At 42.8% G+C, this 27,847-nt stretch overlaps 2 protein-coding genes across 3 annotated transcripts; one reads left to right on the top strand and one right to left on the bottom strand.

Moving 5' to 3' along the window:
- Window positions 1–1,125: 1,125 nt before the first annotated feature.
- On the bottom strand, window positions 1,126–7,344 carry LOC130116586 (choline-phosphate cytidylyltransferase B-like). The gene is made up of 8 exons (XM_056284534.1): window positions 7,221–7,344; window positions 4,850–4,949; window positions 3,890–4,006; window positions 3,173–3,324; window positions 2,986–3,064; window positions 2,730–2,872; window positions 2,404–2,592; window positions 1,126–2,270 (listed from the first exon to the last, which is right to left on the bottom strand). Exons 1-8 carry the CDS (start codon window positions 7,296–7,298, stop codon window positions 2,010–2,012), a joined length of 1,119 nt encoding a protein of 372 aa, XP_056140509.1. The 5' UTR covers window positions 7,299–7,344; the 3' UTR covers window positions 1,126–2,009.
- Window positions 7,345–14,410: 7,066 nt separating this feature from the next.
- LOC130116585 (lipase member H-like) lies at window positions 14,411–21,541 on the top strand. 2 transcript variants are annotated; one of them, XR_008810588.1, is made up of 11 exons: window positions 14,411–14,493; window positions 14,604–14,688; window positions 15,143–15,513; window positions 16,269–16,377; window positions 17,551–17,652; window positions 17,819–17,908; window positions 18,982–19,149; window positions 19,562–19,651; window positions 20,759–20,867; window positions 21,005–21,173; window positions 21,314–21,541. XR_008810588.1 is itself a non-coding variant. In XM_056284533.1 (11 exons), exons 2-11 carry the CDS (start codon window positions 14,631–14,633, stop codon window positions 21,399–21,401), a joined length of 1,359 nt encoding a protein of 452 aa, XP_056140508.1. In that variant the 5' UTR covers window positions 14,411–14,493; window positions 14,604–14,630; the 3' UTR covers window positions 21,402–21,541. The 2 variants fall into 2 exon arrangements, 1 of the variants encoding a protein (XP_056140508.1); XM_056284533.1 differs by having other exon boundaries at window positions 21,000–21,173.
- The last annotated feature ends 6,306 nt before the right edge of the window (window positions 21,542–27,847 follow it).

The raw sequence follows: 27,847 nt of genomic DNA, 5'->3' as shown, positions 1-27,847 counted from the left end.
TAGCTTAGCTTTAGCTAATGGTTCCCAAACAGAGCATAGCTTAGCTTTAGCTAATAGCTCCCAAACAAAGCATAGCTTAGCTTTAGCTAATAGTTCCCAGTGACCGGTCAAACGTTGGAATTCGACATGACGGAATAACAACGGTACGATTCGCATAACAACGGTAAGATTTGTAATATTTTTGTGGAATGTTCAATCAGTGAAAACGAGTTAACACAAACAATGGACAGCTAGATGACGGTTTGCTACAGGTGGTAGCTGGACAGCTAACGTTAGTCTTGCGCTTGGCAAGTTCACGTTTAGCTTACCAGTTGAAAGTAGATAACGCCAAACGCAAACTGCAAGAGCAGATCCCCGCCTGGCGCATCCCCCCTTCTCCGGTACTTGGACTTTGCGACCCCTTTTTTCGCCTACCCGGACAAGGGAATATACAGAGGCACTGCCTGCTTATCCCCCCTTCCGCGTTGCTCGGATTTAGGCAAAAAAAAAAAAACAGCCGAAGAGTTAGCACCCAATTGCGGTATAAAACAGGCTTCGCAAAGGTTTTGAAACAGTAGGTAAGAACACCAGCTTTCCCGCCGGAGATCGGGGGTTCAAACGCCGGTTGGAACGAGTCTCCGGCAACAGTTCGGGGCTTAGACTTCTAATGCCATACAAGCCAACTACTATCTCTCAGATATACGTCGCTTTGGATGAAAGCGTCTGCTAAACGAAATTATAATTGTAGGACGTTGTTCCTTTATAATTTACACATTTTTTGTTTTAATAACATTTGATGTCACTGAGTCAACCGTAGATGTGGGTCGCGCATGCGCACGGTTGGCTTAGCTTGGGCCGCGACAGAGAGCCGCATTGGTCGATCGAGCTGCTAGAAAGTGAATGAAGAGAGGGAGCAGCGGTAGCGAGAACAAACGTTTTTCAAAGGTTCTGAATCAATCATCACCAAGCTGTAATAAGTTTCAAATGGCTTAAAGGGCTGCAGTCTCAACTCATTTTAACTACTTCCAGCAGAGGCCTTGCAGGGTCTAGGAGAGTTTCTAACCTTGCTGAAATATCTTAGACGTTGTCCTTGATATTTAAGTACTTTTTCACTCCATGGCCAAATATGAGCACGTAATCATTCTTCTTTTCTGTTTGGTTTATCACATTCTAGCTGTATGCAGTTGATAAATGATAGATCTGTCAAAGACTGACTTTTGGAGTTGTGGGATGCATACTGAAAGACGTTTATTATGTTTATTAGCTGCAGCATTAGACATGGGTGTTGACAGGTGTGTGCTAAGGACTCTAGGATGCTAACTAAGGTCTTCCCGAATGACGGGCCTACCAGAAAAAGCTGTGGTCACTTTGGTTTCATTACACTACAGCTGACTTCTGGATTACATATAGCAAGGATTTCTTTTTTTATGTTACGTGATAAGAGGCTCACATTGTTAACATTGTTTTGTTTCAGTTTGGTGTTATAATATAAGTAAATGTGTGTGTGCTGAAAACTTATGTAGATGGTTGATTATTTGAAAGAGTAAAAACAGACAAGCTTTGCAAAATGGCATTGAAATGAAAAAAAAAAAGAAAACTGGCAATAGAAAAGCTGTTCAAAAACACAACTGGTCTAGAGTATTTAAATTTGATGGCTGCATTAGAGAACAGCGGCAATGGGCATGTGTGGAGTGGTGCTGAAATCTCATACTTTTACATATTGTGTTATTTGTTAAGCAGTCGTCAAGTAACGTAACCTTTAACATGTTTTACAAATTGCAAATGGGGAATAGGACTTGAAAAAAATGTCAGTGAAAAGTTTTTTTTGTTTTGTTTTTTTGTTTCTTTTGCTTTAATCCCTGTAATCAGTTTCACAGTGGTATGCAAAATTTCAAATGTGCTTGGAAACAACAATAATGAATTGAGGTGCCCGTTATTTGTGACTGTCTGAAAGCAATTAAGTCAAAGATCAGTGGACAACTCATCAAGTCATACAATGATGTGTCCAAAATATGTGTGAATATCTGTGGTCACTGTACATGTCTACTGTATCTGGAGGCTGCCTCGAGGGAGGAGGAAGGGGCTTTTTTCCGACGTGAGGTGTGGGAGGAGGGGGATGAAGGGGAGGAGGAGGATGATGGGGAGGATGGGGCGGAAGAAGAGACGGGGGAGGAAGAGGAATCGGGCGACAGGGAGCGTGTTCTGGTGGGACTACTGCTGGGGGAACCTCGAGGTGATGAGTAAGGCGATAAGGCCTGGAGCATACGGCCACTCCGCTCCTGAATCGCATGCTGAACAAAGAGACAGAGATAAAAAAAAGAAATTCCCATTTAGCCTTACAGAGGACAAGAATTAATTAAATCATTAGATAATGAGGAGACACCCCGAGTGCTCCACTGTGGAGTAACAAGCAAGATAAAATACCCATGCTCCATCTGGACCAAAGAGCTCCAGGAAGTTGCCAATGAGCTCTCTTGACTTCTCCTCCCACTTGTGGATGAGGTCTTGACTCTTCTCCTCCACTCTGTAAACAAAGTGCTTGGATTTTTCCTCCACTGTCCGCACTGTCTCTTTCATCTTATCCACCTGGTTCTGGAGCCTGTATTTCTTGTCCTGTCAAAACAAAGAAAAGAAAATTCAGAATTTGCAAAATTTACCATTGATACAATTTCATGAATATTTCACATTTTATTCCAAACAATCTGTGTTTGAATTGAAATTGAGTATGTATGAAAGAGAGTTCTTTTTACATTAATGAATCCAACGTTTAGCTCTCGGGCTGTGTAGCCTCTTTGTAGGTTGCGTCGGACATAGACGTCATAGTCCCGGACTATACGAGTGATCAGGTCAGATGTAGAGATGCCTTCCGTCCTCTGAGTGGCCACAAACATTCCTGAGACGAACCCACAAAGAAACACGTACAACTCACTCTAGGCAATATGACACAGGACATGAAGATTTCCATGCTATGGTCATGATGGATAGTATGATGATCCATCTCTTCACCTGCTTCCTTGATGTGTTTGTAGACATCCTCTGATCCAGCCGAGGTGTAAGGAATATCGTCATGAGCCACAAAGTCAATCTGTGATTATAACATGACCGCTTTCAGAATTCAGCTTGTACACGGCCTCTTTGTTAAGCTCTACACCATTGAAAATGTAAAAATTTAATTTTGCATTGGCAGTATGACCTTATGTCCCCGGAGGAAATCTGTACTGAGGGTCCAGGGAGCATCTCGCACTACCTCATCAACATAACGGCAGTGTCTCAGTGCTTCGTAGCGTTCATCCTCTGTCATCACAGTGTAGCCCTTATACTTGTGAGTGAGTTCATCACTGCAGACTTAAGGCACAGGTTGCATGGACATGTTATGGATTGACTAAGAGAAACATCAGATAATTACATCTAAATCGGACTCAAATCTCTCCTTCTCTCGCTCACGCATGAACACATATGCACGCGCACACACACATACACACATACATACACACACACAAACCATTCATCAGATTCAAACAAATCGTTATTCGACATTAAAGCTGATTTGACAGAATCTACTTTCTCATAATACTACAACTGCCTAGCAAAATTTATTGTGGAAGTATATTTGCTTATAGTGCCTTCAGCGCTTTAAAGCCATAATTTTGAATGCTACTCTAATTACATTCCAGGTAAAGTCAAACTGTCCTAGGGGTAAAATTCATTCGTTGCCAAGATTGACTTATTTATATGTAGCTGGCCTCTACATACCAACACTCATACGGAGTTTATACATAGCAAGATTCATTCTCAAACTGCATATAGTAGTTTACTGTTAGCTACATTTACAATATCCTATGTTTCATATGTATGCAAGATGTTGATTTGTTTTTTTTGTTTTGGTTATATGCCTGTTTTCAAACTTTACCTCCTACTATCAGGTGTGTGTTAGGGAACAGGTTTTTGGCCTGCATCAGAGCTCGTGCATGTCCCGAATGGAAAAGATCAAAGATCCCGTCAGCATAGACTCGCACTGGGCGGTGAGCTAAAGGATACAAAATAAATATGCATGTACTTAAATAAAAGAAATTCACAAGAAACCTATAGTCATGAAATTTTGTCTGAGTTTGGAATGTCCGACCACTTAAGTACAACAGCAAAATTTTTCCCCCTTTATCTCCCCAATTGTATCCGGCCAATTACCCACCCTTACGAGCTGTCATGGTCGCTGCTCCACCCCCTCTGCCGATCCGGGGAGGACTGCAGACCACCACATGCCTCCTCTGATACATGTGGAGTCATCAGCCGCTTTTCACCTGACAGTGAGGAGTTTCACCAGGAGGACATAGCACGTGGGAGGATCATGCTATTCCCCCCAGTTTCCCCAAAGAGGCACCCCGACCAACCAGAGGAGGCACTAGTGCAGCGACCAGGACACATACCCACATCCAGCTTCCCACCCACAGACACGGCCAATTGTGTCTGTAGGAGCGCCCAACCAACCCAGAGGTAACACGGGGATTCAAACCGGCGATCCCCTTGTTGGTAGGCAACGGAATAGACTGCTACACTACCTGGACGCCCAGACAGCAAAGTTTTTTTCCGCGTTATTTTCCTCTTTGAATACATGCAATTATGCAGGAAGAAACTGCTTCAAATCTGGTGGTTATCAAAGCCACAGCACCCTAATTATCATTTTGATGACACATGGATAACAGTGTTCTGGAAAACAGGGGGGGGGGGGTCCTCCTCTGCTAGGTTCCCCTTCTTCCTTGCTACCATAAGCCGAAATGGACCTGATGTGGTATAAATATATTAATATACCCAGGAATAATGTGAAATGATGAGGACAGTGCCAAGGAGAAGATGTGTGATGATGAGTAACCACCTGGTGTGCCCCTCCTGGCCTGGGCCAAAGTCAGCTTGTCATGTGGGACCTCTGATTCACAGCCGGTAACTTTAGCAAAAATGGCAGGCTCCTTTAAAGCCTAACAGAGAAAGAACAGAGACAATAAGTGAAATAAGTCAGAATGAAGTTTTAACCAGAGCTGTAATTTCAGTTTTGCATCAGTTCATTTCAATTCAGTTCACTTCAGTTCAACTAAATTCAATTCAGTTCAGTTTTATAGTCACCCAAGTGTGCAATAAAATGAAAAACAAATCTCTATGCATCCATACAAGCAGAGAGAAAAAAAGACAAAAACAAAACATTGCAAACAGACAACGTGGGACAACGGTGCAGCAATATTGTGGGCCAAGTGTCGGGGATTGAATAAATGCTGTTGAGATATTAATACAGCAATGTTAACAGAAACACCATGAGGAAGTGATGCCACTATCTAAGTATTTGTATGAAAGCAAACAGAGAAAACATCATTTTCAAAGATATAGGGTTGCTCCTCCTCGCATTGCGTCAGCATATTGCCTATCATTAGCTGATAGATATGGATGACGTGCATTAACTCCATTATGCAAGTAGTCACACCATCTTGCCAACCTGTTTGGATATTATCCATGTCATGAAATTAAGAATTGTGACGCAAGATAGACCATAAAAAGACTGAATCATATTTAGATCATGCTCTAATAAATGTTTGGATAGTCGTGGATTTTTTTTAGAATTATTATTATGTGTATGCAGATGCAGTATGCAATAGACAAATGTACACAGCATTATCTGAAGTGTTGTAAAGTACACTTTGAACCCTTGAGCTGCTGAAATGCACCCTTGACTTCAGGGTTAAATAATGCTCCTATGAGGTATTTGAAAAGAATGGGGAGTGTCACGAATGCATTTTTTAATGGTAGGAACGTTAGTATGCTGCTACATTTGTCTCATCTTGTTTGTTAAGCAGTATAATAGTAAACTTTATCTACTGCATATTGCACTTTTCACAAAACATAGTTATGAAGTGTTTTACAGAAGACAAACCGTAAAAGCCCTGATACAACAGCAGCAGAGCAGGTAGTAAACTGAGGATTGAAATTAAGATGATGAAGTGAGAAGACGTGTAGAGCAAAAAAATAAATAAAACTGTAGAATATTTGAATGATAGAAGGCTTACAGCAAGGCCAATATAAAATAAAATAGTTTTTACAAGTGTTTTAAAAATTGACACACATTTAGCTTCAACCTATTCAAGTTTGCAGAAAGTTAGAGATCAGCTACGTATTTCAGGGCTAACGTGATTATGGGGGCAATATGCTTCCATTTCTTTACCCCCATAAGGTGTAAAGCTAAGATTTCCTTTGGACAAGCTGGAGGAACAAGATTTGCTTCTAGCTAGACAGAAAAAGAGTGAATTACAATAGTATAGGGGCGAGGGAAAAAAGTAAGCATATTTTTGTCTATGTCACTAAAAGACAGGAAAGATCTGTTTATTGAGATAATGTGACTTTTAAACTGCTCACTGAAGTTTAGCTCTCTGTCAAATATTATGTTACCAGAGGTCTTCACGTGTGGAGCCAGGGAGCCCAGACTGTTTCCTGAAGAACTAATCAAGTATGGTTGGCTAATCAGGAGTATTTCAGATAACAGTAAGTTGTCACTTATTTTATGTGGAGTTTTTTTTTATGTCTGGTGGGGGGAAAACTTCTTGCCTTCTCTTTGTGCCCTCAAAAATAGCAGGAAATCAACATCGACTCAGGCCATACCCATGCAGCACATCTCCAAAACTGTGAAAAAGATATATGTGCTAATTGAACCAGTAATGAATCTCACCTTACCGCAGTGATTGCATGCTTAAAAAAACTTTAACTTGTGCAGCGTCGTCAAAAGTTTCAAGATAAAATGACATTTTTGATTCTTGCATTTGTGTCAGCTTATGTGTTACTTTATATTACAATCATTAAAAAAACACATTTCCTAACACTCGGTAAGAGAGCAACCTCTGAATGGCCAGCACACAGTGGGAGGTTACTGCTCCACTCCCATGTGTGAAACTAATGGCAACACAGGATATAACAGCCATAAACATTTATCAACTCAAAGTTAACCACAAAGAACACAGAAGAACAGAGATACCAGTTTCGCTTTTACAACAGACATTGTCCCACTTCATATGTCCTCACAAGGTAATGCACAAACACAAACATTTGAGAATACTGACTCAAGTGGTCCCTTTTCGAAGCTTTCTCTCACTCAGTTGAAAAATTTCATTCAATGTTTTTCGCGCAAGTGTTATTACATCCGACAACTTTAAACTAGTGAGACGCCAATTGACAACAATTACTTTTTTGAGAGTTATAACGGGACTCACCCTGCGAGGGCCTCCTCTTTGACTCTGTGGAGTCTGTTGTGGGACATTGTGACCCCGACCTCTTCTCCTTCCAACCATACTTATACTGTCACGATGCCAACCTGCAGCTGCAGTGCTCTGCTGTCTGTTGCACAGGAGCCCTCTCTTAAGTCTGTGTTTTTAAATATGCAGCCTACTGACCTGCCTGACCCTGATGACGGGAGGACTCAGCGAGCAAAGTGCAAACCAACTTGGTGAAGTCACTAAAGATTTTAGATTGCATTTGTCTCAAATACAGAACAGAGTTGGACTCAAGGCACTTCACTGAAGAAATTGTGGGCTGAAATAATATAATAATAATATACACAACAATAGAGTAGTGCACTTTATTAACATAGTGAGACGTTTGCAACCACCCTTTGGAATAAGATTCATCTTTTGTGCTGACAAATTGGAAACCGTTCATGTAGGTATTGTGAGCTTCTAATTAGTTTTACTGTTTGCTGGGATAAAAACAAAACTAAAAGTTAAGAGCTTTCCAGCGGTACCATTGACATTGACAACCTTTGGACCCAAACACCATAGGACAAGCTGTCCCAACACTCCACAAAGCTGTTATATGCTGGATAGCATTACGTCACGACTATTATGCAACGTTTGTTGTGATAATTGTCTTATAAATCAAACTCTTGTCCAAGAGTGATATGATCGACTACAGTCAACTTGTCACTGCCTGCCTGTGAGTTGCTACCTGCATGTTAGCGGTTCATAGTGTAGTGCTGAGGGTAATGTGTCAGTGCTCTGTCACATTGACAGAGAAGTCAATGCAAAGGTGACTCAGGCACCAGCTTTCATTCTCTTGATTTTTGATTGAATCGAAAAAAATACTCAAAAAAGTGTATCATTCACATCATTCTTCACATCATCCGACAGACTCATTCTCTCATACACTTGTCTCACCATGTATTTATAAAAACACGTAAACATTTGTTCCTCATGTATTCACTTTAAGTGCCGAGGTGTTCCTGATCTGACGTGAGGGTCTAAGGACAGGATGTTGTGTTGCTGTAAAGCCCGCTGAGGCAAATTTGTAATTTGTGATACTCGGCTATACAAATAAAATTGACTTGACTTACTTGCGATTTACAGAAGAGCTCTGTGGTCTTTGGTGAGCTGATCATTTTATTTGTAAAATTAGATAAAACAGTTTGTATTGGAGGCTCTATGGTCAACATCACTCAAACTATACTAATTTTACTGCCTGACTTCTTTGTTGACTTGCCTTGTTTTTTTTTATAGTGCCCTCCCAAGCACTGTACTTTGTTCCCATGTTGCCAAGGTGTGGGTGTCTGTGCATGTGTGTGTGTGTGTGTGTAGAAAGCAAAACTATTGATGTAAAATGTATCTATATAACAATGTATTTACATAGATGGATCTGTAGTATATCCAGTCAAAATCCCTTATCTGAAATATGCTGCAAATTCATACTGCTGTGTTTATATATGCATACATACAATGTGGAAACACATCAATCAAGGCTTCTAATCGCCTACTATTTCTAGTTGGTATTAGAACTAGATTATCTTGCTCTCTTGCAATTTTCTGAATGCCCCTGTCCATGGCAGTCATTCAATCTCACTGTGATTTGTTTATTTAGTTATTTACCCCACTCTTCCGAGCCGTCCGGTCACTGCTCCGCCCCTCTGCTGATCCGGGGGGGGGGGGCTGCAGACTACCACATGCCTCTTCTGATACATGTGGAGTCGCCAGCCGCTTCTTTTCACCTGACAGTGAGGAGTTTCACCAAGGGGACATAGAACTTGGGAGGATCATGCTATTCCTCCAAGTCCCCAGTCCCCCCTCCCCCCTGAACAGGTGTCCCGACTGATCAGAGGAGGCGCTAGTGCAGCGACCAAGACACAAACCCACAGCTGACTTCCCACCCGCAGACATGGCCAATTGTTTCTGTAGGGATGCCCGACCAAGCCAGAGGTAACACAGGGATTCGACCCAGCGATCCCCGTGTTGGTAGGCAACGGAATAGACCGCTACACTACCCGGGCGCCCCCTGTCACTGATTTATTTTAAAAATCAAAAGTTACAAACCTACCTGTTAGCTAGGAAACATCTACACAAACATTTTAAAGAAGATGAAAATTACAAATGACAAATGTTTGTGTTATAGTGTGCATGTAAAAAAAAAACAGAAATCCTTTTCCAACTCCTCTAATTGCAGAGATAGGTGTTGTTTTTTTTATTTGATTTTGGACATACAGAGGAGATCAACCAGAGAGTAGAGACAGCGATGTTCTTGATAGCTGACAAATGGAAACAACCCACTTTTCTTTCATTGGACTATTCCAGCTTGTCGGCCAAGGTCTAGCTAACGGGAGCCTCCTGGTAGTCGTCATACGTAACGTTACAGTCGTCTATCTCTGTGCTGCAATGCCGGATTGCTCTGCACAGATGATATAAAATCCCTGAGGATGTTACAGTTTCGTTTGTTCCACCGCACAGCAGCACAGATTAAAGGGTAAACACAAATCATGAAGTACTGTTTACTTTTGATCTCTCTTAGGATCAGTGTCAACTTATGCAAAGCAATATCTAATAAAACAACCCTGGAAGGCAAGAAATCTACATGTCCTTCATCTCTTCATGACCAGACTGCATGAACTTAAACCATTCAGAGGGCCTTGCTAAAAGATTCTCTTGGTTAAAGACCATTTAAATCTCCCAACCCTCATCCAAACCAACAGTAGATGAAATATCCCCCCCCCCTTTTCTCCCCGATTGTACTTGGCCAATTACCCCACTCTTATGAGCCATCCCGGTCGCTAACCCCCCCCCCCCACACACACACACACACACACACACCGCTGATCCAGGGAGGGCTGCAGACTTCCACATGTCTCCTCCGATACATGTGGAGTCGCCAGCCGCTTCTTTTCACCTGACAGTGAGGAGTTACACCAGGGGGACGTAGTGTGTGGGAGGACCACGCCATTCCCCCCAGTCCCCCCCCGAACAGGCTCCCCGACCGACCAGAGAGGCACTAGTGCAGTGACCAGGACACATACCCACATCCAGCTTCCCACCCACAGACACAGCCAATTATGTTTGTAAGGACCCCCGACCAAGCTGGAGGTAACACGGATTCAAACCGAAGATTTTTCTGTTGGTAGGAAACGGAATAGACCGCCACGCCACCCGGACGCTAGTAGATTAAATATTTATAGGCTGTCTTTTCCAAGTGTGGGTCATACAACTGCTGATATGAAATGGTATTGAAGAGGCTAAGAGTCTTGTTGAAGGCATCGCTGATGTTGAGTCCCAAACAGGCAGACGGATAAATGGTAAAAAGTGAGCCACTAAAAAAAACACACTGGAAAGTCAGAACTGTGGATGCGGTGTGAAATTGGTCCATCTGAGGTGTAAGCACTTCACTATGTTACTTTTTCAGGGACTGTCCACAGTCTCTTATAATCCCTTTCAAAGGGCTCAACACATTTCAATGAGTTATACCCTCCTCATGCCATATACACCAGCCTGCAAAGCCACACACATAGAGTATACATATATATATGGATATAGAAAAATGTAGATATAGGTATTTAAGATATAGAGGTTAATTATACACAGGTGTTACCTTGTTGGCCAGGTGAGTTTAAAGCTGCTACAAGGGGTTTTTCGCTTATAATAATAATGATAACAATAATAATAATTTTATTTATATAGCACTTTTCTAAAACACCACCACAAAGTGCTTCACAAAAAAAAAACAGACAAGGCAAAAACAAGGGTAAGACCAAACAAGTAAGAACAAAAACAGTCAATTTATTTATTTTATTTTTTTTGGAATTTTCCCCTTTTTTCTCCCCAGTTGTATCCGGCAAATTATCCGACTCTTCCGAGCTGTCCCTGTCAATGCCCCACACCCTCTGCCGATCCGGGGAGGGCTGCAGACTACCACATGCCTCCTCTGATACATGTGGAGTCACCAGCCGCTTCTTTTCACCTGACAGTGAGGAGTTTCGCCAGGGGGACGTAGCACGTGGGAGGATCACGCTATTCCCCCCAGTTCCCCCTCCCCCCCGAACAGGCACCCCGACCGACCAGAGGATGCGCTAGTGCAGTGACCAGGACACATATCCACATCTGGCTTCTCACCCGCAGACACAGCCAATTGTGCCTGTAGGGACGCCCGACCAAGCCGGAGGTAAAACGGGGATTTGAACCAGCGATCCCCGTGTTGGTAGGCAACGGAATAGACTGCTACGCTACTCGGACGCACACAATTTAATTTTGATGTAATTCTGTGTAAGTACATTGAGAGCCACTACACTGCAGTCACATTCCTTGTATGTGTAAGCATACTTGGCCGATAAAGATGATTGTGATTGTGATTGTGGTGCCTCTATATGACCGACATAAGCAATTGTGATGATCAGCAAGATTGGTTATTGCTATAAAATGATCTCAAACGCTCGTCACCAGGTTGGATTCCCTGTGAAGTCGGTACAGATTTGCAGCACAGAGACAGGATAGCTGTGATTGGAGCTACATCACCTCATTGCTGTATATTTTGTAAACGCCTGTTTTTCCAGAGCACCGCTCCATTTCTCATTCTTCTCGAAACAAACACACGATCTATCTGGGGGGAAATGGAGCTGTTTGAGACAAAAGGCAGTGCTTATTAGAAATGGAGTTGTGTGTTTACGTAATGCTCTCTAATGTTAGCGTACTGAGGGATCATGCAGCCCCAAATTCAGCTTTTGTCACAGCCTGTGTTGTTTTACCTGTTTCTTTGTATTTATGCTTATCTGTTCTACTTTTTGCATTGGAAGAATGAAATTGCTAACAAAGAGCAGTAGAGTAGTGCTACACAGAATTGGACAGGGCTCAGGAAAGGACCTGATAGTCAGAGATGAACAGAGCCTCAGGACTTGGACTTGGACTAGTTAAATTAAAGTCAATAAAAGCTGCCCTGAAGGGTTGAGCAGATGGCCCACCAGCATAATCTCGTCCGGTTTCAGATCTGCATGTATTGCTACACTGCTCTGCAGAGGTGTAATGTAATGCAGAGGTGAAACTCAGCGTCACGTAGTCCCGAAAGTCCATCATACTAAATGCCAGACAAGCGTCACAGCAGAACATACTGCTGGGAAGCCCGTATCTGCACGTACTTTTTTCTGATTTATTGAATGCATGTCGTTACACAGTGGCGCAGTGGTTAGCGCGGTCGCCTCACAGCAAGAAGGTTCTGGATTCGAGCCTCAGGGTAGTCCAACCTTGGGGGTCGTCCCGGATCATCCTCTGTGTGGAGTTTGCATGTTCTCCCCGTGTCTGTGTCGGTTTCCTCCGGGTGCTCCGGTTTCCCCCCACAGTCCAAAGACATGTAGGTCAGGTGAATCGGCCATACTAAAATTGTCCCTAGGTGTGTGACTGCTGGGATAGGCTCCAGCGACCCTGAGTGCAGGATAAGCAGTTTGGATAATGGATGGATGGATGGATGAATGAATGCATGTCAATTTTTTTAGATCACAATCCATGTAGCAAGGACTTTTACCTTGCATCCAAGTAATTGAGTAGGAAAAAAAAGTGTGTATGTGGGGCGGGGGGTCAGTTGAGCTGACTGTAAACAACTTTTTTTTTTCTTAGTGTGAGACTCTCCTTGACTTTCCTTGTAGCGCTGGAATATAGGCTTTAATGATGGCCTGTATCTGCACTGCTGACTACTGGGCAGATCATGGGCTTTGCAGAAACGTGACTCTGTTGTAAGACAGTACTTTTTACTGAAACTGCCCAACAGTACTAGCTGACTTAAGTTACCCTATTCTGTGTTCTTCTAACATGGACACCTGGGTGTACACAATAAGTTAAAGATAGTCAACAGGTGTCAAACAAAACAGCGAAAATGAACAATCGAAATCACAAAAACTATGAGTACCTCCGATGTAAAAAAAAAAACGAACGAGACCTCACAGATGTGTGCACATGTAGTCTGTCCTCCTCCCAGGTCTCCATGGTGACAGCGGTCACCACCTGGACACTGCTTGGCATCCCTCTCATCACTTTTTTTTTGTATATACCCATGTTATAAATCCATATAATTTTGTTATCCTATTTCAATGTTGTATCCCTCTCTCTCTCTCCGATGTGTGACTAATATTTTTCTTGTCTCTTCTCGCGTGTATGTGAATGGTATGATGTGAGTCTCGTCTGTGTGCATGTGTAGTCTGTCCTGACAGGTCTACATGGTGATGGTGGTCAAGTGGCTTGGGTCCTGGGCTGTTCCAGTGGCATCTGGACACTGCTTGGCATCCTCCTCATCATATTCTTCATGTATCTTATAATTCCATTATAATTCTGTTATCCTCTTTCAATGTTGTATTCTGTAAATTGTGTTTTATTCTGAACACACGACATCCGTTACATGTTTGTCCATCTTGGGAGAGAGATCTCTCCTCTGTTGCTCTCCCTGAGGTGTCTTCCTTTTTTTCCTCCCTGTGAAAGGTTTTTTTTTAGGGAGTTGTTCCCTATCCGATGCGAGGGTCTAAGGACAGGATGTTATATTGCTGCAAAGCCCGCTGAGGTAAATTTGTAATTTTTGATAAATTTGTGATTTTTGATACAAATAAAATTGACTTGAGTGTTTTTCTTTGATTTTTTTTTCTTCCTTCTCTCTGTTCACCATTCTCGTTGATGTCCAATTTACGAGACCTAGTGGGACCAAAGGTTCCCTGTTGCAGGACAGTCCCCAGCAGGTTCCTGTTTCTGAGGTACTAGATTACTCACTGGATTTTTTTTTCTTTCCCCGATAACAGTCTGCTCCAGAATTAGTAAAGCGGTGGAACTCCCCCCACCCCACCCCCTGTAAGTTTCTATGTAGGTGGAGATGAAAAAATAAAAAATAAATCAGAGAGAATTCTTTTGTGAGGAGACGCCCATTCAATTCGATAACCAGTCAAGTTTCCCACAGAATTGTCAACACGTGGAAAGCAATGAGCAGGTGACTCACATGGGCAAATTACAGGTACATTTCAGGTTCACAAGTAAATTCAGTCGTCATCAAACTGGTTTGGCTGCATAGTTATGGGGAGACAGGAATTGTTCGGATGTGTCCATAGGGGCCTGAAGCAGGGAGGCGTGGTAATCCCTGTAAATGGGTGGAGAGGAGAGAATTGCTTTACTGAGTCTGTTCTCACTTCCTGGGTTGTAGCACTAGATACAGTCACAAACATGAGGATTACTCTGGACCTGTGACACTGCCAGCCAAGAAACCACAGCGAAGGTAACACCTCTGATCACAGCACCGCTATGTTAAGCCTCTGTGTTGCCGCCGCACACTTAAAACTGTTACAGGCACTGGCCTGACTATCTGTTGACTCTCTCTGTTTGTAGATCACTTGCTCATTGTGAGTCTGAAGCATGTTTGTTTGGCAATACCTGACACTGCTCTTGCTGATAACAGTTCGAATATACAAAGGTACTGTTTTAAAATCTGCATTTCTTAGAAGCAAATTTGGTTTAAAGTACGTTTTAGCCTTATTCGTGTACGCACACACACATATGAGTCATTTGCTATTCAACAGAAACAGACGGTAGGGGTGAGGCAATGCTTCTCTGTTAGATATTAACTGATTTGGAAAGAGTGTGTAATTACATTGTTGTTTTCTCTGTTGTGTTTATCTGTAGTTGTGGATCACTTAAATAAAAATGCAATGGCTGTTTAAGTCATGATAGGCGAGTTTCATTTATTCTTTTTTCTACTCCTCGCACCCTGGCGCCGTATCCATTTATGAGCATGTCTCTCTCTCTCTCTCTCTCTCTCTCTCTCTCTCTCTCTCTCTCTCTCTCTCTCTCTCTCTCTCTCTCTCTCTCTCTCTCTCTCTCTCACCCCATTCTCACCCCATTATCACCCCTCTTTTCCCCACATCCAGCCCAAAAATGTGATGAATTCACAGATCTAGATTTTCACCACTCATTGATCGGAACCAACCTTGAAGTAAGGCTGTTGCTGTACACCAGGGCACATGAGACCTGTGGCAAACTGTTGTCCCACTCCAACCCGGTTGCCAGTCCCCACTTCAATCTGTTCGGAACCACCACTTTTGTAATTCATGGCTATCGGCCCAGCGGGTCTCCACCCGTGTGGCTTGGAAGGATCACACAGCTACTCCTGGCCAGGAAGGACATGAATGTTGTGGTGGTGGACTGGAACTACGGTGCTGCTAATTTGAATTACTTCAAAGTTGTGGAGAACACGCGGCAGGCAGCGCTTAATCTCACAAGCTTCATTAAAACCATGCAGGTATGAGACGTTCCAGTGTTTTCTGTGGTGCTGACAACTATGCCATCTTTGTTTAAACTGGGATTCGGTTCCCTGTTCGCCTTCGATTCTTCCCTGCTTATCACATTCTCTACTTTTGAATTTTTTTTTATTCGGTTCAATTCAGTTAAAATGTATTGTCATTGCTCAAGAACAAGTGCACAAACAATGAAACATGGTTTTGCATGCTCACAGAATTGCAGATTTTGGTTATGTGAGAGAAAACTAAGCTGCAAGGAGGCACTATTGACTACTAATGTTACTTTTAGCACTAGTGGTATTATTGAAATATTAATATAATATATTTTATAATATTTATAATATATTTTTATAAATTTTTTTGTAATATGTTTTTAGGACAAGCATTACGTAGTCCCTTTGTGATCCATGGACTATCTTTATAATTCTGTTTACTGTTGAATTGTGCGATTAGACAATTTTTATCATAAAAGGGTCAAAATATGCCCTGTGATAGACTGGCAGCCTGCCCAGGGTGTCTCCCTGCCTGTCGCCCAATGACTGCTGGGATAGGCTCCAGCATCCCCGCAACCCTGAGAGCAGGATAAGCGGATAATGAATGAATGAATATAATGTAATATTTACATGGTGCAAATAGAAAAATGTGGTAAAGCTTTCTATTGTGGTTAGACTGTCCTGTAACAAAGAAATATCTATAAATCAAAGATGGTGTTTCACTTATTTTGTAAGCAAAACAAATGACCATTTTATATTTATAGGAACATGGTGCCTCTCTGAACTCCATCCACATGATTGGAGTAAGTCTCGGAGCCCATATGTCAGGCTTTGTAGGGGCGGAACTGAATGGGAAAATTGGACAAATTACAGGTAAGAATATTTCTTTCCGTCTTTTTTTTATGGTGCCTGTGTAATAGAAGGAAACCAGGGAGCGGCATTTATTTCTGGTCCATACCTGAAATGTGCACTACAATGACAGAGACCTCATTTACAACCTGGGCTGGTACATGACATAAGGTGATCCCTCTTTACCCACGAGACCCAGATTCAAGCCAGGGCTGCCCTACTGTAGAGTCTTTGAGCAACATGAATGTCCCAACATAGGGATGCTGCCGTGTAGGCTGCCTGAGATTTGTCTGGAGTAAAGCAACATGGCAACGTCCCTGCAGTGATCAAATTAGCAAAAACATTTTCCAAGATGTTACAGAACCAATAGGAAAATCATATTTAAAATGTATCTCGGGCGTCCGGGTGGCGTGGTGGTCTGTTCTATTGCCTACCAACATGGGATCTCTGGCTTGAATCCCCGTGTTACCTCCGGCTTAGTCGGACTTCCCTACAGACACAATCGGCCGTGTCTGCAGGTGGGAAGCCGGATGTGGGTAGGTGTCCTGGTTGCTGCGCGTGCACCTCCTCTGGTCATTCGGGGAGCCTGTTCGGGGGGGGGGACTGGGGGGAATAGCTTGATCCTCCCTTGTGCTACATCCCCCTGGTGAAACTCCTCACTGTCAGGTGAAAAGAAGCGGCTGGTGACTCCACATGTATCAGAGGAGGCATGTGGTAATCTGCAGCCCTCCCCGGCTCGGCAGAGGTGGTGGAGCAGTGACCAAGACGGCTCGGAAGAGCGGGGTAATTGGCCAAGTACAATTGGCAGAAAAGGGGGGGGGATCCCCCCCCAAAAAAGCTTATAACACAGTACAGGTGTAGTCATTGACATATATTTATGTTTCTGTTGTCAGGCGAATGTGAAACTATACAAAAGTGATATGATCAGGGGTCACCTAACTGTTAGTTGCAATGCTTTGAACACAATTACAGTTGTATTCTGTTTCAGTTAAAAATTTTGAGTTCAGTTCTTGCAGTTATATTTCCTCTGAATGCCCTTTTACTTTAGCCCACCTGTCATCATACTTTAATGGCAGATTCAGCCTGAACCGACATCCTGGCCGTTTGGGTCTGTTCAGGTCACTTCTGATCCTGTTGGTTCAAGGTCAGGAATAGATTTCAAAATCTCTTTGTGCCTTTATGATCTCATTTTTTCAGCTCTGGATCCTGCTGGGCCAAAGTTCACTGGCACTGCCCCAGAGGACCGACTGGATCCCACTGATGCACAGTTTGTGGATGTCATTCACACAGACATGGATTGTAAGCTAAAACAAATTGTACCACTAGTGACTTACACATTTTATTGTTTTTAGTGCTAAGTAAACTTTCTTTGTTGGTAACCATTTTTTAAAAGAAAAAAAACGTATATATGACACTAGCGTTATAGTTGTTCTTGTTACATAAAGTATCAACTTTGCAATTTCAGCTTTGGGCTTCAGAGAACCAGTAGGTCATATTGACTTCTATGCTAACGGAGGAGGGGATCAGCCTGGCTGCCCAAAGACGATCTTCTCTGGTACGTTGATCAAAGTGTGGGAGTTAAATTTTAAATAAATAAATAAGATATATATATGTGTGTGTGTGTGTGTGTGTATGTATGTATGTATATATATATACATGTGTGTGTGTGTGTGTGTGTGTGTATATGTATGTATATATAAATTGATAGTCCACTTCTCATATATGTCGACAGCATGAAACAGGCTTGTAGTGCCTAATAGAGAATTTACTTGACTAACTGGATTATAAACTTAGCACAAAAAGTAAGGGAATTTGTGTTTGGTAGATTATTTCTTTGTTGTAACATGCTTCTTGGCAATAAATCTTATATCAGGCAGCTGATTGTCAGCACCTGGGGTACCAGAAGCTCAAAACAAGAGTCAATAGCAACAGCAAAATAAGCTGTTTGGCATTGGCAGAGAAGATTTGGCAAACTTTTCATGGGCACAACCCACATACTCAGCTCTGCTGCTCATCCCACAAATGCTTGTTCCTTACAAATGTGGCGCCATTTAAAAGGGAAATAAACAGGCTTTCCAGCGGTTTAAGATTTATTACCAAGAAGCATTGTTACAACAAAAAAATAATCTACCAAACACAAATTTCTTTACTTTTCGTGCTAAGTATATATGAAGAAAAGGTGTGTCTCAAGACACACCGAGCACTCGACCGAGCACTCGACCTGCTCCCTCCCTCAACTCCCTCCCCAACTGCATCAGACACTGCTGCGGTCTGCCCACATTCAGGTCATTGGTCGGGTCTCACCTCTTCAGACTTTGTCTGTGATTTATGATGTTTGTTTTTCTTTCCCTTTTGTATGTGTTTAAGTGGGAGAGCACTGCTGGCCTCATGTGTAGCTGCCGCTTCTCCCTCTCGTAGCCCCGCTTCCCATCCACCCCTGTATGTCTGTGTTATGTTTATCTGTCATCTTGTTTCACCCCATTTATTGTAAAGCAACTTTGAGTATTAGAAAAGTGATATATAAGTTTATTATTATTATTATATATTCATTTCATTCATTCATTATCCAAACCGCTATCAAATACTGGAGGAATAATCTACTCATTTCTTTTCTCCCTCCCCATTTAGGACAAGCCTATATAAAGTGTGACCACCAGAGATCAGTGTTCCTCTATTTGGACTCTCTGAACCGCACATGCACTATCAGGGCCTTCCCCTGCTCCTCTTATGCAGACTTCATGGATGGCCGCTGCTTAAACTGTGAAAAATTCGGTGCTGCTGGATGCCCTGTCTTTGGTTGGTACAAGGATCGCTTGTCAGTTGATCGAATAACATGATCTCCCTTTTACCCACAGACCTACACTTGTCTGCACATTTCAAATCAATGTTCTACTGGGTATTACCACAATATCTGTATACACAGAGCCACTGAAAACTAGGAAGGGATCAGTTCAGTGTAAGACAAGATGCTCCCCATTTGAGAAATACAATACCCGTTCTTTATTTTAAAAAAAATTGACAAGGAGTAAAACCTTATCTTGAGGCATTGACGGTTTTGCGGATATGATTATTTCTGTTTGTTTTCAAATAATAAGTAATCAAAGTGGGCTAATATTTCAACTTTTCAAACTTGGTATGCTTTAGAATGAAACTTTTCCAGAGGTTGTGTTGCTTTACTGCCTAATGCAGCTTTCTCATTCAATCCCAGGTTATGATGTCACAAAGTGGAGGGAGACCTTGGTGGGTTTGCCCCAGACAAAGGCGTTCTTCACCACCAACATAGGGTCCCCATTCTGCAGTAAGTAGTAAATATCATTAAAATGACTAGATTAACTTCTTCAGAGATTCTGAAAAAAGTAAGTTACCAGAAAACAAACATGGGACAATATGCACACTGCAAGTAAAAGGAAACAAAAAGTACATTAAATCCCCCAAGACACAAAGAGAAAATAGACTCAGGATAGCATTACAAGGAAGTAGGTCTGTACAAATGTCAGCTATTTCAAAGGTCATACCGAGGCTCTCAAGGAATGACAGTAAAATTAAAAAAAATTCCCCAACAGCGGAACGCTTGAAAGGGCGAATTGCAAACGCATGCCATGGCCTGTGGCACCAGGGAAGAATGTGGCTCCACAACGGGGTGGCTTCATTTTGAAAAACCCACCATATACTATATAAGAGATTTGGTGTGACTGCCTGGGATGACCCCCAAGGAGTTGTCCAACCTTGGGGGTCATCCCAGGTTGTCCTCTGTGTGGAGTTTGCATGTACTCCCTGTGTCTGCGTGGGTTTCCTTCAGGTGCTGCAGTTTCTTCCCACAGTCCAAAGACGTGTAGAAATGAAAACTAGAGAAATAAAAACTAGAGAAATGACAACTGGACAAATGAAAACTAGACAAATGAAAATTAGAGAAATGAATACTAGAGAAATGAAAACTAGAGAAAGAGGAAACCAGAGCACCCAGAGGAAACGAGTTACCTTTTTTTCTTTTTTTTTTGGTGAATCAGCCGTACTAAATTGTCCCTAGATGTGAATGTGTGTGTCAGCCCTATGATGGACTGGCCGCCTGTCCAGGGTGTCTCCCCACCTGCCACCCAGTGACTGCTGGGATAGGCTCCAGCATCCCACGACCCCAGTTGGGATAAGTGGCTTATAATGGATGTATGACTGCTACCTGAAACCAACTAGTTGATATTTCATCACGTAGGAGCATTTTATCCACTTCTGGAGTAGTGTCCTTGTTTAAAAGGCAAGGTCCTCAGATCAGCTGATAGATTCAATAATCGCCCATAACGAGTTGTACTTTGATTCCAGTAGTTAGTTTTTTGGGGGGGGGTTTAATCGCTAGTTTATTTCAGATGGTGGCTCTCATGTTTTTTATCAAACTGTACACATGTTCCCCCAGGAACAAACTACAGGCTGGATATACTGACATGGAATCAGGAAACACGCTGGGGCTATATTACCATCAAACTGTTCGGTGATGGTAAAGATGCAGTGGCAACAATTAACCAGTAAGTCTTCAGTCATCAATCAATATCAATATAAAGTGTCAACATCCCACAAGGATCCATTCCCCCACTCAGCCATTTCCTCTGTGTCATCACTGAGATTCTCATCTCTGTTGTTGTTGTTTTTTGTCCTAGTAAAGCATCAAAGTTCAAGAAGTACACAGAGACCCAATTGTTGGCTCAGTTTGACAAAGATCTTCAATCAGTGCAAAAGGTCTCCATTAAGTTCTCTACTGTGAACAAATTCAAGCCTAAATACAAACTGCGAGTCCTCCGCATCCGCCTCAAACATCTTGAACGCAAGCAAAGGTGAAGGTTGTTTGACTCACTATAGAGATTATCAACAATAGCTTTTTTAGCGCCGGCGTCACCTCGAGTACCTGTCAAATCATTACAATGATTTGTTCGAAAATGAATAAATTGGTCATTTGTTGTTTTGCTGCATACAGGCTTCTGTGTAGATACGACGTTGTACTGGAGGAGAACGAAGAAACAACCTTCAGACCCCTTCCCTGTGGAGAGGAGAGCAACTTCTGAGGCCCCATCAGACAGATTCGCCGTCTAGCCACTGAAAACAGACGCTACATTCTTCCATTGATGTTCAGAGATTTTTATAGATATATTTTTAAATTAAACAATCAAATGTATGTATTTCATTTGTTTGTATTGTTTCTATTTTAAGACAAAAAAAGTGGTGACAATAGTGTTTCAGCTCATCACAGATGAACCTCAAACACACATTTTGCGATTACTCCACTTTAAAGGGAGAAAAGTGATGAGTAAAGAAAGTAGCAGTGACATAACATCTACTAAAAGATTGTTAGTTTAAAAAAAAAGTTTTCTTAAAGAACATTTTTACCCTAAACAGACTTCGGCAGTATCGTTCGGGTAGGTTTAAAAGTACTTATCGTCATGTTCTTACCATTTCCCCCCCACTTTTCTCCCCAATTGTACTTGGCCAATTACCCCACTCTTCCGAGCCATCTTCTTGTATTTTTTGGGGGGGGGGGATTTTCCTCCTTTTTCTCCGGCCAATTACCCCACTCTTTTGAGCCGTCCCGGTCGCTGCTCCACCCCCTCTGCCGATCCGGGGAGGGCTGCAGACTACCACATGCCTCCTCCGATACATGTGGAGTCACCGGCCACTTCTTTTCACCTGACAGTGAGGAGTTTCACCAGGGGGACATAGCGCGTGGAAGTATCACACTATTCCCCCCAGTTCCCCCTCCCCAACAGGTGCCCCGACCGACCAGAGGCGGCACTATTGCAGTGACCAGGACACATACCCACATCCAGCTTCCCACCCGCAGACACGGCCTGTAGGGACACCCAACCAAGCCTGAGGTAACATGGGGATTCGAACTAGCGATCCTCGTATTGGTAGGCAACGGAATAGACCGCAACACTACCCAGAAGACCCCTTTATCGTCATGTTCGCCATCAAATTTAAAGATGGGGGGGGGGGGACTCGTACAGTGAGTAAAGATAATCAAGGAATCTAATTTGGATCATTTCCTTGAAGAGTTGTTATGCTCGCCAGTATGGTCGTTTAAGGTCAAATCTGTTTTAGGTGTTTTTTGGGAATGGCAGCAGAAACTGCAGATTAGTCAAAGTGGAAAAAGTGTTGACCCGATTCAAAATTTTCCAAAAATGCTGAAAATCAGATAATAAAAACACCTCCAAATTGCTTTGAAACCACTTACTACCCTAAAACAGCATAGATTTCAATAGTCTTTATTTTAAAAAAAAAAGAAATACAGAGGAAATATACATTAAAATCTATACAAACACCAATTTAGTTCAACTGATTTTTTCAATAAGATTTTTTTTTTGTTATAACAGAAAATAATGACATCTAAATTGAGATTGCCAAATCTCTTTTTTAACCTTTAAAGATAAACAACACAATCACATCCATACACAGGTTTGTTTTTTGTGGGTCTTATCAAGATCTCTTGACTTTGTTGATGCGGATCCGCTCTGTTGGGTTCATTTTGACATATGCTTCTTTATGCGTTGGATTTCCATCTGGGACAGGAAGGAAAAATTAAACTAAGAGTAGAGTTGCAATATAATTTCAACTGCAGTATTCTATTAATAATGATATTCTAAATAAATAATATTCTAAAGGTCTGGGTGAATAGTTACTTAAATTTTTAGCAATTAAGTTGAATAAGTTCTGTTATTTTAAGACAATACATTCCTGAATTTAAAAAAAATTCTTTGAAAAAATGACGAAGAGTACTTTGTACAAAGGTGTGATGAATAGCATCAAAATGAATAATCCAGTACATGTTCAGAAGGATGTGGGCTGTCCTAAGTGAATACGGCTATTTCATCCTCAACAATTGCTAGCAGATGTATAAAATCAAGCACACCACCGTGCTATTTCTCTAGACAAACGTTAGCACTAGAATGGGCTGTGCTGAAGGACTCACTGACTCTCATCGTGGCACTGTGATAGGATGCTTCCTTTCCAACATGTCAGCTCATAACATTTCTGCCCTACTGGAGCTGCCCCAGGTGACTGTAAATGCCTGTAATGTGAAGTGGAAACAGCTAGGAGCAACAGCAGCTCGGGCACACAAGCTCACAGGACGGGACAGAAGAATGCTGAATCCCATAGCGGGTCCTCACTCGGTTGCAACACTCAGGACCGAACATCAAACTGTCTCTGGAAGCAACATCAGCACAAGAACTGTTCATCGGGAGCTTCAAGAAATGGGTTTCCATGGCCGAGCAGCCATACACAAGCCTAAGATCACCATGTGTAATGCCAAGCATTGGCTGGAGTGGTGTAACACACACCGCCATTGGACTCTGGAGGAGTGGAATGGTTCTTTGGATTGATGAATCACGCTTCACTATCTGGCAGTCTGATGGACCAATCTGGGTTTAGCAGATGCCAAGAGAATGCTACCTGTCTGAATGCATAGTGCCAGTTGTAAAGTTTGGTGGAAGAGGGAAAATGGTCTGGGGCTGTGTGGCATGGTTTGGGCTAGGCCCCTGAGTTCCAGTGAAGGAAATTCTTAATGCTACAGCATACAATGGCAATCTAGAGAATTCCATGCCTCCAACTTTGTGACAACAGTTTGGGAAAGGCCATTTCGTGTTTCAGCATGACAATGCCCCATGCACAAAGACATGGGTTGTTGAGATCACTGTAAAAGAACTTGACTGGCCTGCACAGAGCCCTGACCTAAACCCCATCCAACTCCTTTGGGATGAACTGAGAGGCCGACTGCGAGCAAGTGATTAGGCCGACTGCGAGCCGGGCCTAATCTCCACAGATTAGGACCGGCTCGCAGTCGGTATAATCACTGTAATTCAGTGCCCGACCTCATTAATGCTCTTGTGGCTGACTCGGAGTGAATCCCCACAACAATTTTCTGACATCTAGTGGAAAGCCTTCCCAGAAGAGTGAAGGCTGTTATAGCAGCAAAGGGAGGACCACCTTCATGTTAATACCCATGATTTTTAAATGAGATGTTGAACGAACAGGTGTCCACATACTTTCTACCACATAGTGTACTTATTGTACATATGTGAAATGGCTCAGCAATTCATACTGACAGTATAAAACTAAAAGCAATCTAATATTTGAAGATTATCAAGATGCCTTTTTATGTTTAGGTCATACCTGCAATGTCAAGCGAATCCTTTTCTCTTCATCTAGCTCGTTCATCAGCAGTTTAATCTCTTTGCTGCAACACAAATAATTCCCTGAATGTCAGAATACCGTAATCAAAAATGAACTCATGCAAATTAAATGAAAAGCATTGGTGCAGGAATGAGAAATTGAATAGGACACCAAGCTTTGGAGAGTATGTTCCAATTAAGCTTATGAAAAATTCCCTGAGCAAGCTAGAATCTGATATGGGGCTACTATCTTCTTTTCTTTTTTGGGAGACCCCCCCCTTTTCTCCCAATTGTATCTGGCCAATTATCCCACTTTTCTGAGCCGTCCCGGTCGCTGCTCCACCCCCTCTGCCGATCCGGGGAGGGCTGCAGACTACCACTTGCCTCCTCCGATACACGTGGAGTCACCAGGCGCTTCTTTTCACCTGACAGAGAGGAGTTTCACCAGGGGGATTACGCTATTCCCCCCGTTCCCCCTCCCCCCTGAACAGGTACCCCAAGCGACCAGAGGAGGTGCTAGTGCAGCGACCAGGACACACACCCACATCTGGCTTCCCACCCGCAGGGACGCCCGACCAAGCCAGAGGAGGTAACACGGGGATTCGAACCGGCAATCCCTGTGTTGGCAGGCAACGGAATAGACCGCTACGCTACCCGGATGCCCTATATATGGCGGCATTTGTATATGGGGCTACTATTTCAGGGGGTGTAAAGGTTGGTGGTCACATAAAAGTGTAAGGCTAACACCTCAAATTTTAAAGTCTTATCTCTGCAATGATGCCATCCAGCACACGTATAAACAGTGAGGAGGGAAATCATACTTATGTTGACTTTTCATCTGTTCCATCTCATCCCTCAGGTCTCTCAACTCTGTCTGCAATTGTTGCAGGGTTTGGGGGCCATGTGTTGAAGGACCCCCACTGGTCTTGGGCTCATAAGGGAGGCCTGCAGGCACAGTAGGGTGCAGAATGGCAGAAAGAGCCTCAGGTGATAGACGGGAGAAGGGGTGGGTAGGACTGGTGGAGGGGAAGGACATGGGAGACTTCGTAGGCGTATAGGATTTGGTTTCAACAGCCTGTGGAGAACATAAGGTTTGGCTGAACCAAAACAGAAGAAGTCATGTTCCAATTCATATTCCCATGCAGCAAAACGGTGTCATGAGGGAAGTTGTATATAATCCGTAGACTTATTTTTGGTACATACATGTGGGACAGACCCATCGTTAGATACTGGCTGAGTGTTGGGTGGTAGTTTTAAGGTGAGGGTGTCCGTGTCCAGGTCCTCTCTCTTTTTATCTGTCTCTTTGTTCTCCACCTCCGTCATGAGTGTTGCCTGTAAGTCAGGTCTAGTTTGAGATATTTGATAAGATGTATACTAAGAGGGAGATACAGCCATAATATATAGGAACTTGGCACTGTCGCCTTCGGTAAATTTACTGTTAACAAGATTTTGAACATTGCCTTTAGTTAGGGCTGGGCAATATATCGACATTGTATCGATATCGTGATATGTGACTAGATATAATCTGGGATTTTTGATATCATAATATCATGATATGACATAATTGTTGTCTTTTTCTGAGTTTTAAGGCTGCATTACAGTAAAGTGGTGCAATTTTTCTGAACTTATTAAACTGTTCTAGCTGTTACGTATATTATTTGTTGGCATTGCTCAGGGGGTAGAGTGGGTCGTCTAGTAATCAGAAGGTCACCGGTTTGATCCCCAGAGCGTGTTGAAGTGTCCTTGAGTAAGACACTGAGCCCCTAACTGCTCCTGATGAACAGGTTGGCACTTTGAATGGCAGCCTCCGCCATGAGTGTATGAATGTGTGTGTGTGAATGGGTGAATGTGAGGCATACACTGTAAAGCACATAGAAAAGCACTATATAAATGAAGCCCACTTACCATTTGTCTCCACCAGTTTGGACATCGTATCCACATTACTAATGAGTGTTAATCAAAAATGTCATTGTGTAAATATTTAGTGAGAGCACCAATAGTCATCTCTACAATATCATCAAAATGTTGATATTAAGGTATTCAAGTCAAAAATGCTGTGATATTTGATTTTTTCCACATTGCCCAACCCTATTTTTAGTGGTTGTGATGAGCAATTTCCTGCCAGAATTTAGAGAATACAGACATATTATGGGGAAACTTGTCTTTCAGTTGGGCGTCACATCAGATATCCTCCTGCTGTGTGGATATGTGACTGTGCCATCATCTCAAGTTGCTGGCTTGAAAAGATGAGTTTACACACACTTTATAGTAAGTAATTAACATTCGCCACAACAGAGTGCAGGCACCCTTTGCACTGAATGATCTCCATTGTGATGCAACGTTGAGTTAAATCATGTACTGGTGTTAAACGTCATCCAGGCATTCCCTAATACTGAAGAGCTAGTATAAAAATGTACTTCCCGAAGATGGAAGCTCTGACTGTGAACTTTCATCTGCCAGTCGAGCTGCCAGCTCATTCAGCTTCTCCGTGACTGACGCAAGTGAGTCAAAATCTTCAATGTCTTTGAGAGAAGTGGAGAATAAAACTATGTTAATGCAAGGCTGGTCTCATTTAGAGTCTGAACTGAATCAATCAATCAAGTTGCATTTTATAAAGCACTTTCCTAGCTGCAGCAGCCACTCAAAGCGCTTTACACAAACATATAAATTGAAAAAACAATCTATCCATGAACAGCTGTAGAGGAATTTTGATTAGACCTTTGACATGGGGGCCCAGCAGAGTGCATTTCATACACACACACACACTCACACACACACACACACACATATATGTATATATTAATATTTTGTGGGTGTTTTTTTTTCCTCCCCAGTTGTATTTGTCCAATTGCCCCACTGTTCCGAGCCGTCCCGGTCTTTCCTCTACCCCCTCTGCTGATCCGGGGAGGGCTGCAGACTACCAAATGTCTCCTCCGATACATATGGAGTCACCAGCCGCTTCTTTTCACCTGACAGTGAGGAGTTTTGCCAGGGGGATGTAGCGCATGGGAGGATCACACTACCCCCCCCCCGCCCAGTTCCCCCTCCACCCTGAACAGGCGCCCCAACCGACCAGAAGCAACCAGGACACATACCCACATCCGGCTTCCCACCTGCAGACACGGCCAATTGTGTCTATACCAAAATGGCAACATTACTGTGGCCCGGACCCATCCCGTCCCACACCCGACACTTTCATGCGGCCCACATACCGCGTGGAATGATGGCACTTGGACAGTCTGCTCCTGTTTGCCAAATCTGGGCCAGAACCAAGCCATAGCAATGCCGTATGTGCCACATATTTGCAAAAGGTGGCCCACATTTGTTTTGTGATATTTGGGCCA

The sequence above is a fragment of the Lampris incognitus genome, chromosome 8 (genome assembly GCF_029633865.1).
Source record: "Lampris incognitus isolate fLamInc1 chromosome 8, fLamInc1.hap2, whole genome shotgun sequence".
Lineage (NCBI taxonomy): Eukaryota > Metazoa > Chordata > Actinopteri > Lampriformes > Lampridae > Lampris > Lampris incognitus.
Note: the sequence above shows the minus strand (reverse complement) of the source record. Positions and strands in the feature narration are given on the sequence as shown.

Excerpts from the sequence above, each read along its gene's own strand:
- LOC130116586 (XM_056284534.1), bottom strand. The coding sequence starts at position 7,298 with ATGGTTGGAAGGAGAAGAGGTCGGGGTCACAATGTCCCACAACAGACT. Across the intron at positions 3,325-3,889 it reads CACACACCTGATAGTAGGAG|TCTGCAGTGATGAACTCACT; the intron begins GTAAAGTTTGAA and ends CTGTGCCTTAAG. Across the intron at positions 2,593-2,729 it reads TAAACGTTGGATTCATTAAT|GACAAGAAATACAGGCTCCA; the intron begins GTAAAAAGAACT and ends TTGTTTTGACAG.
- LOC130116585 (XM_056284533.1), top strand. The coding sequence starts at position 14,631 with ATGTTTGTTTGGCAATACCTGACACTGCTCTTGCTGATAACAGTTCGA. Across the intron at positions 19,150-19,561 it reads TGCTGGATGCCCTGTCTTTG|GTTATGATGTCACAAAGTGG; the intron begins GTTGGTACAAGG and ends ATTCAATCCCAG. Across the intron at positions 20,868-20,999 it reads GCAGTGGCAACAATTAACCA|TAAAGCATCAAAGTTCAAGA; the intron begins GTAAGTCTTCAG and ends TTTTTGTCCTAG.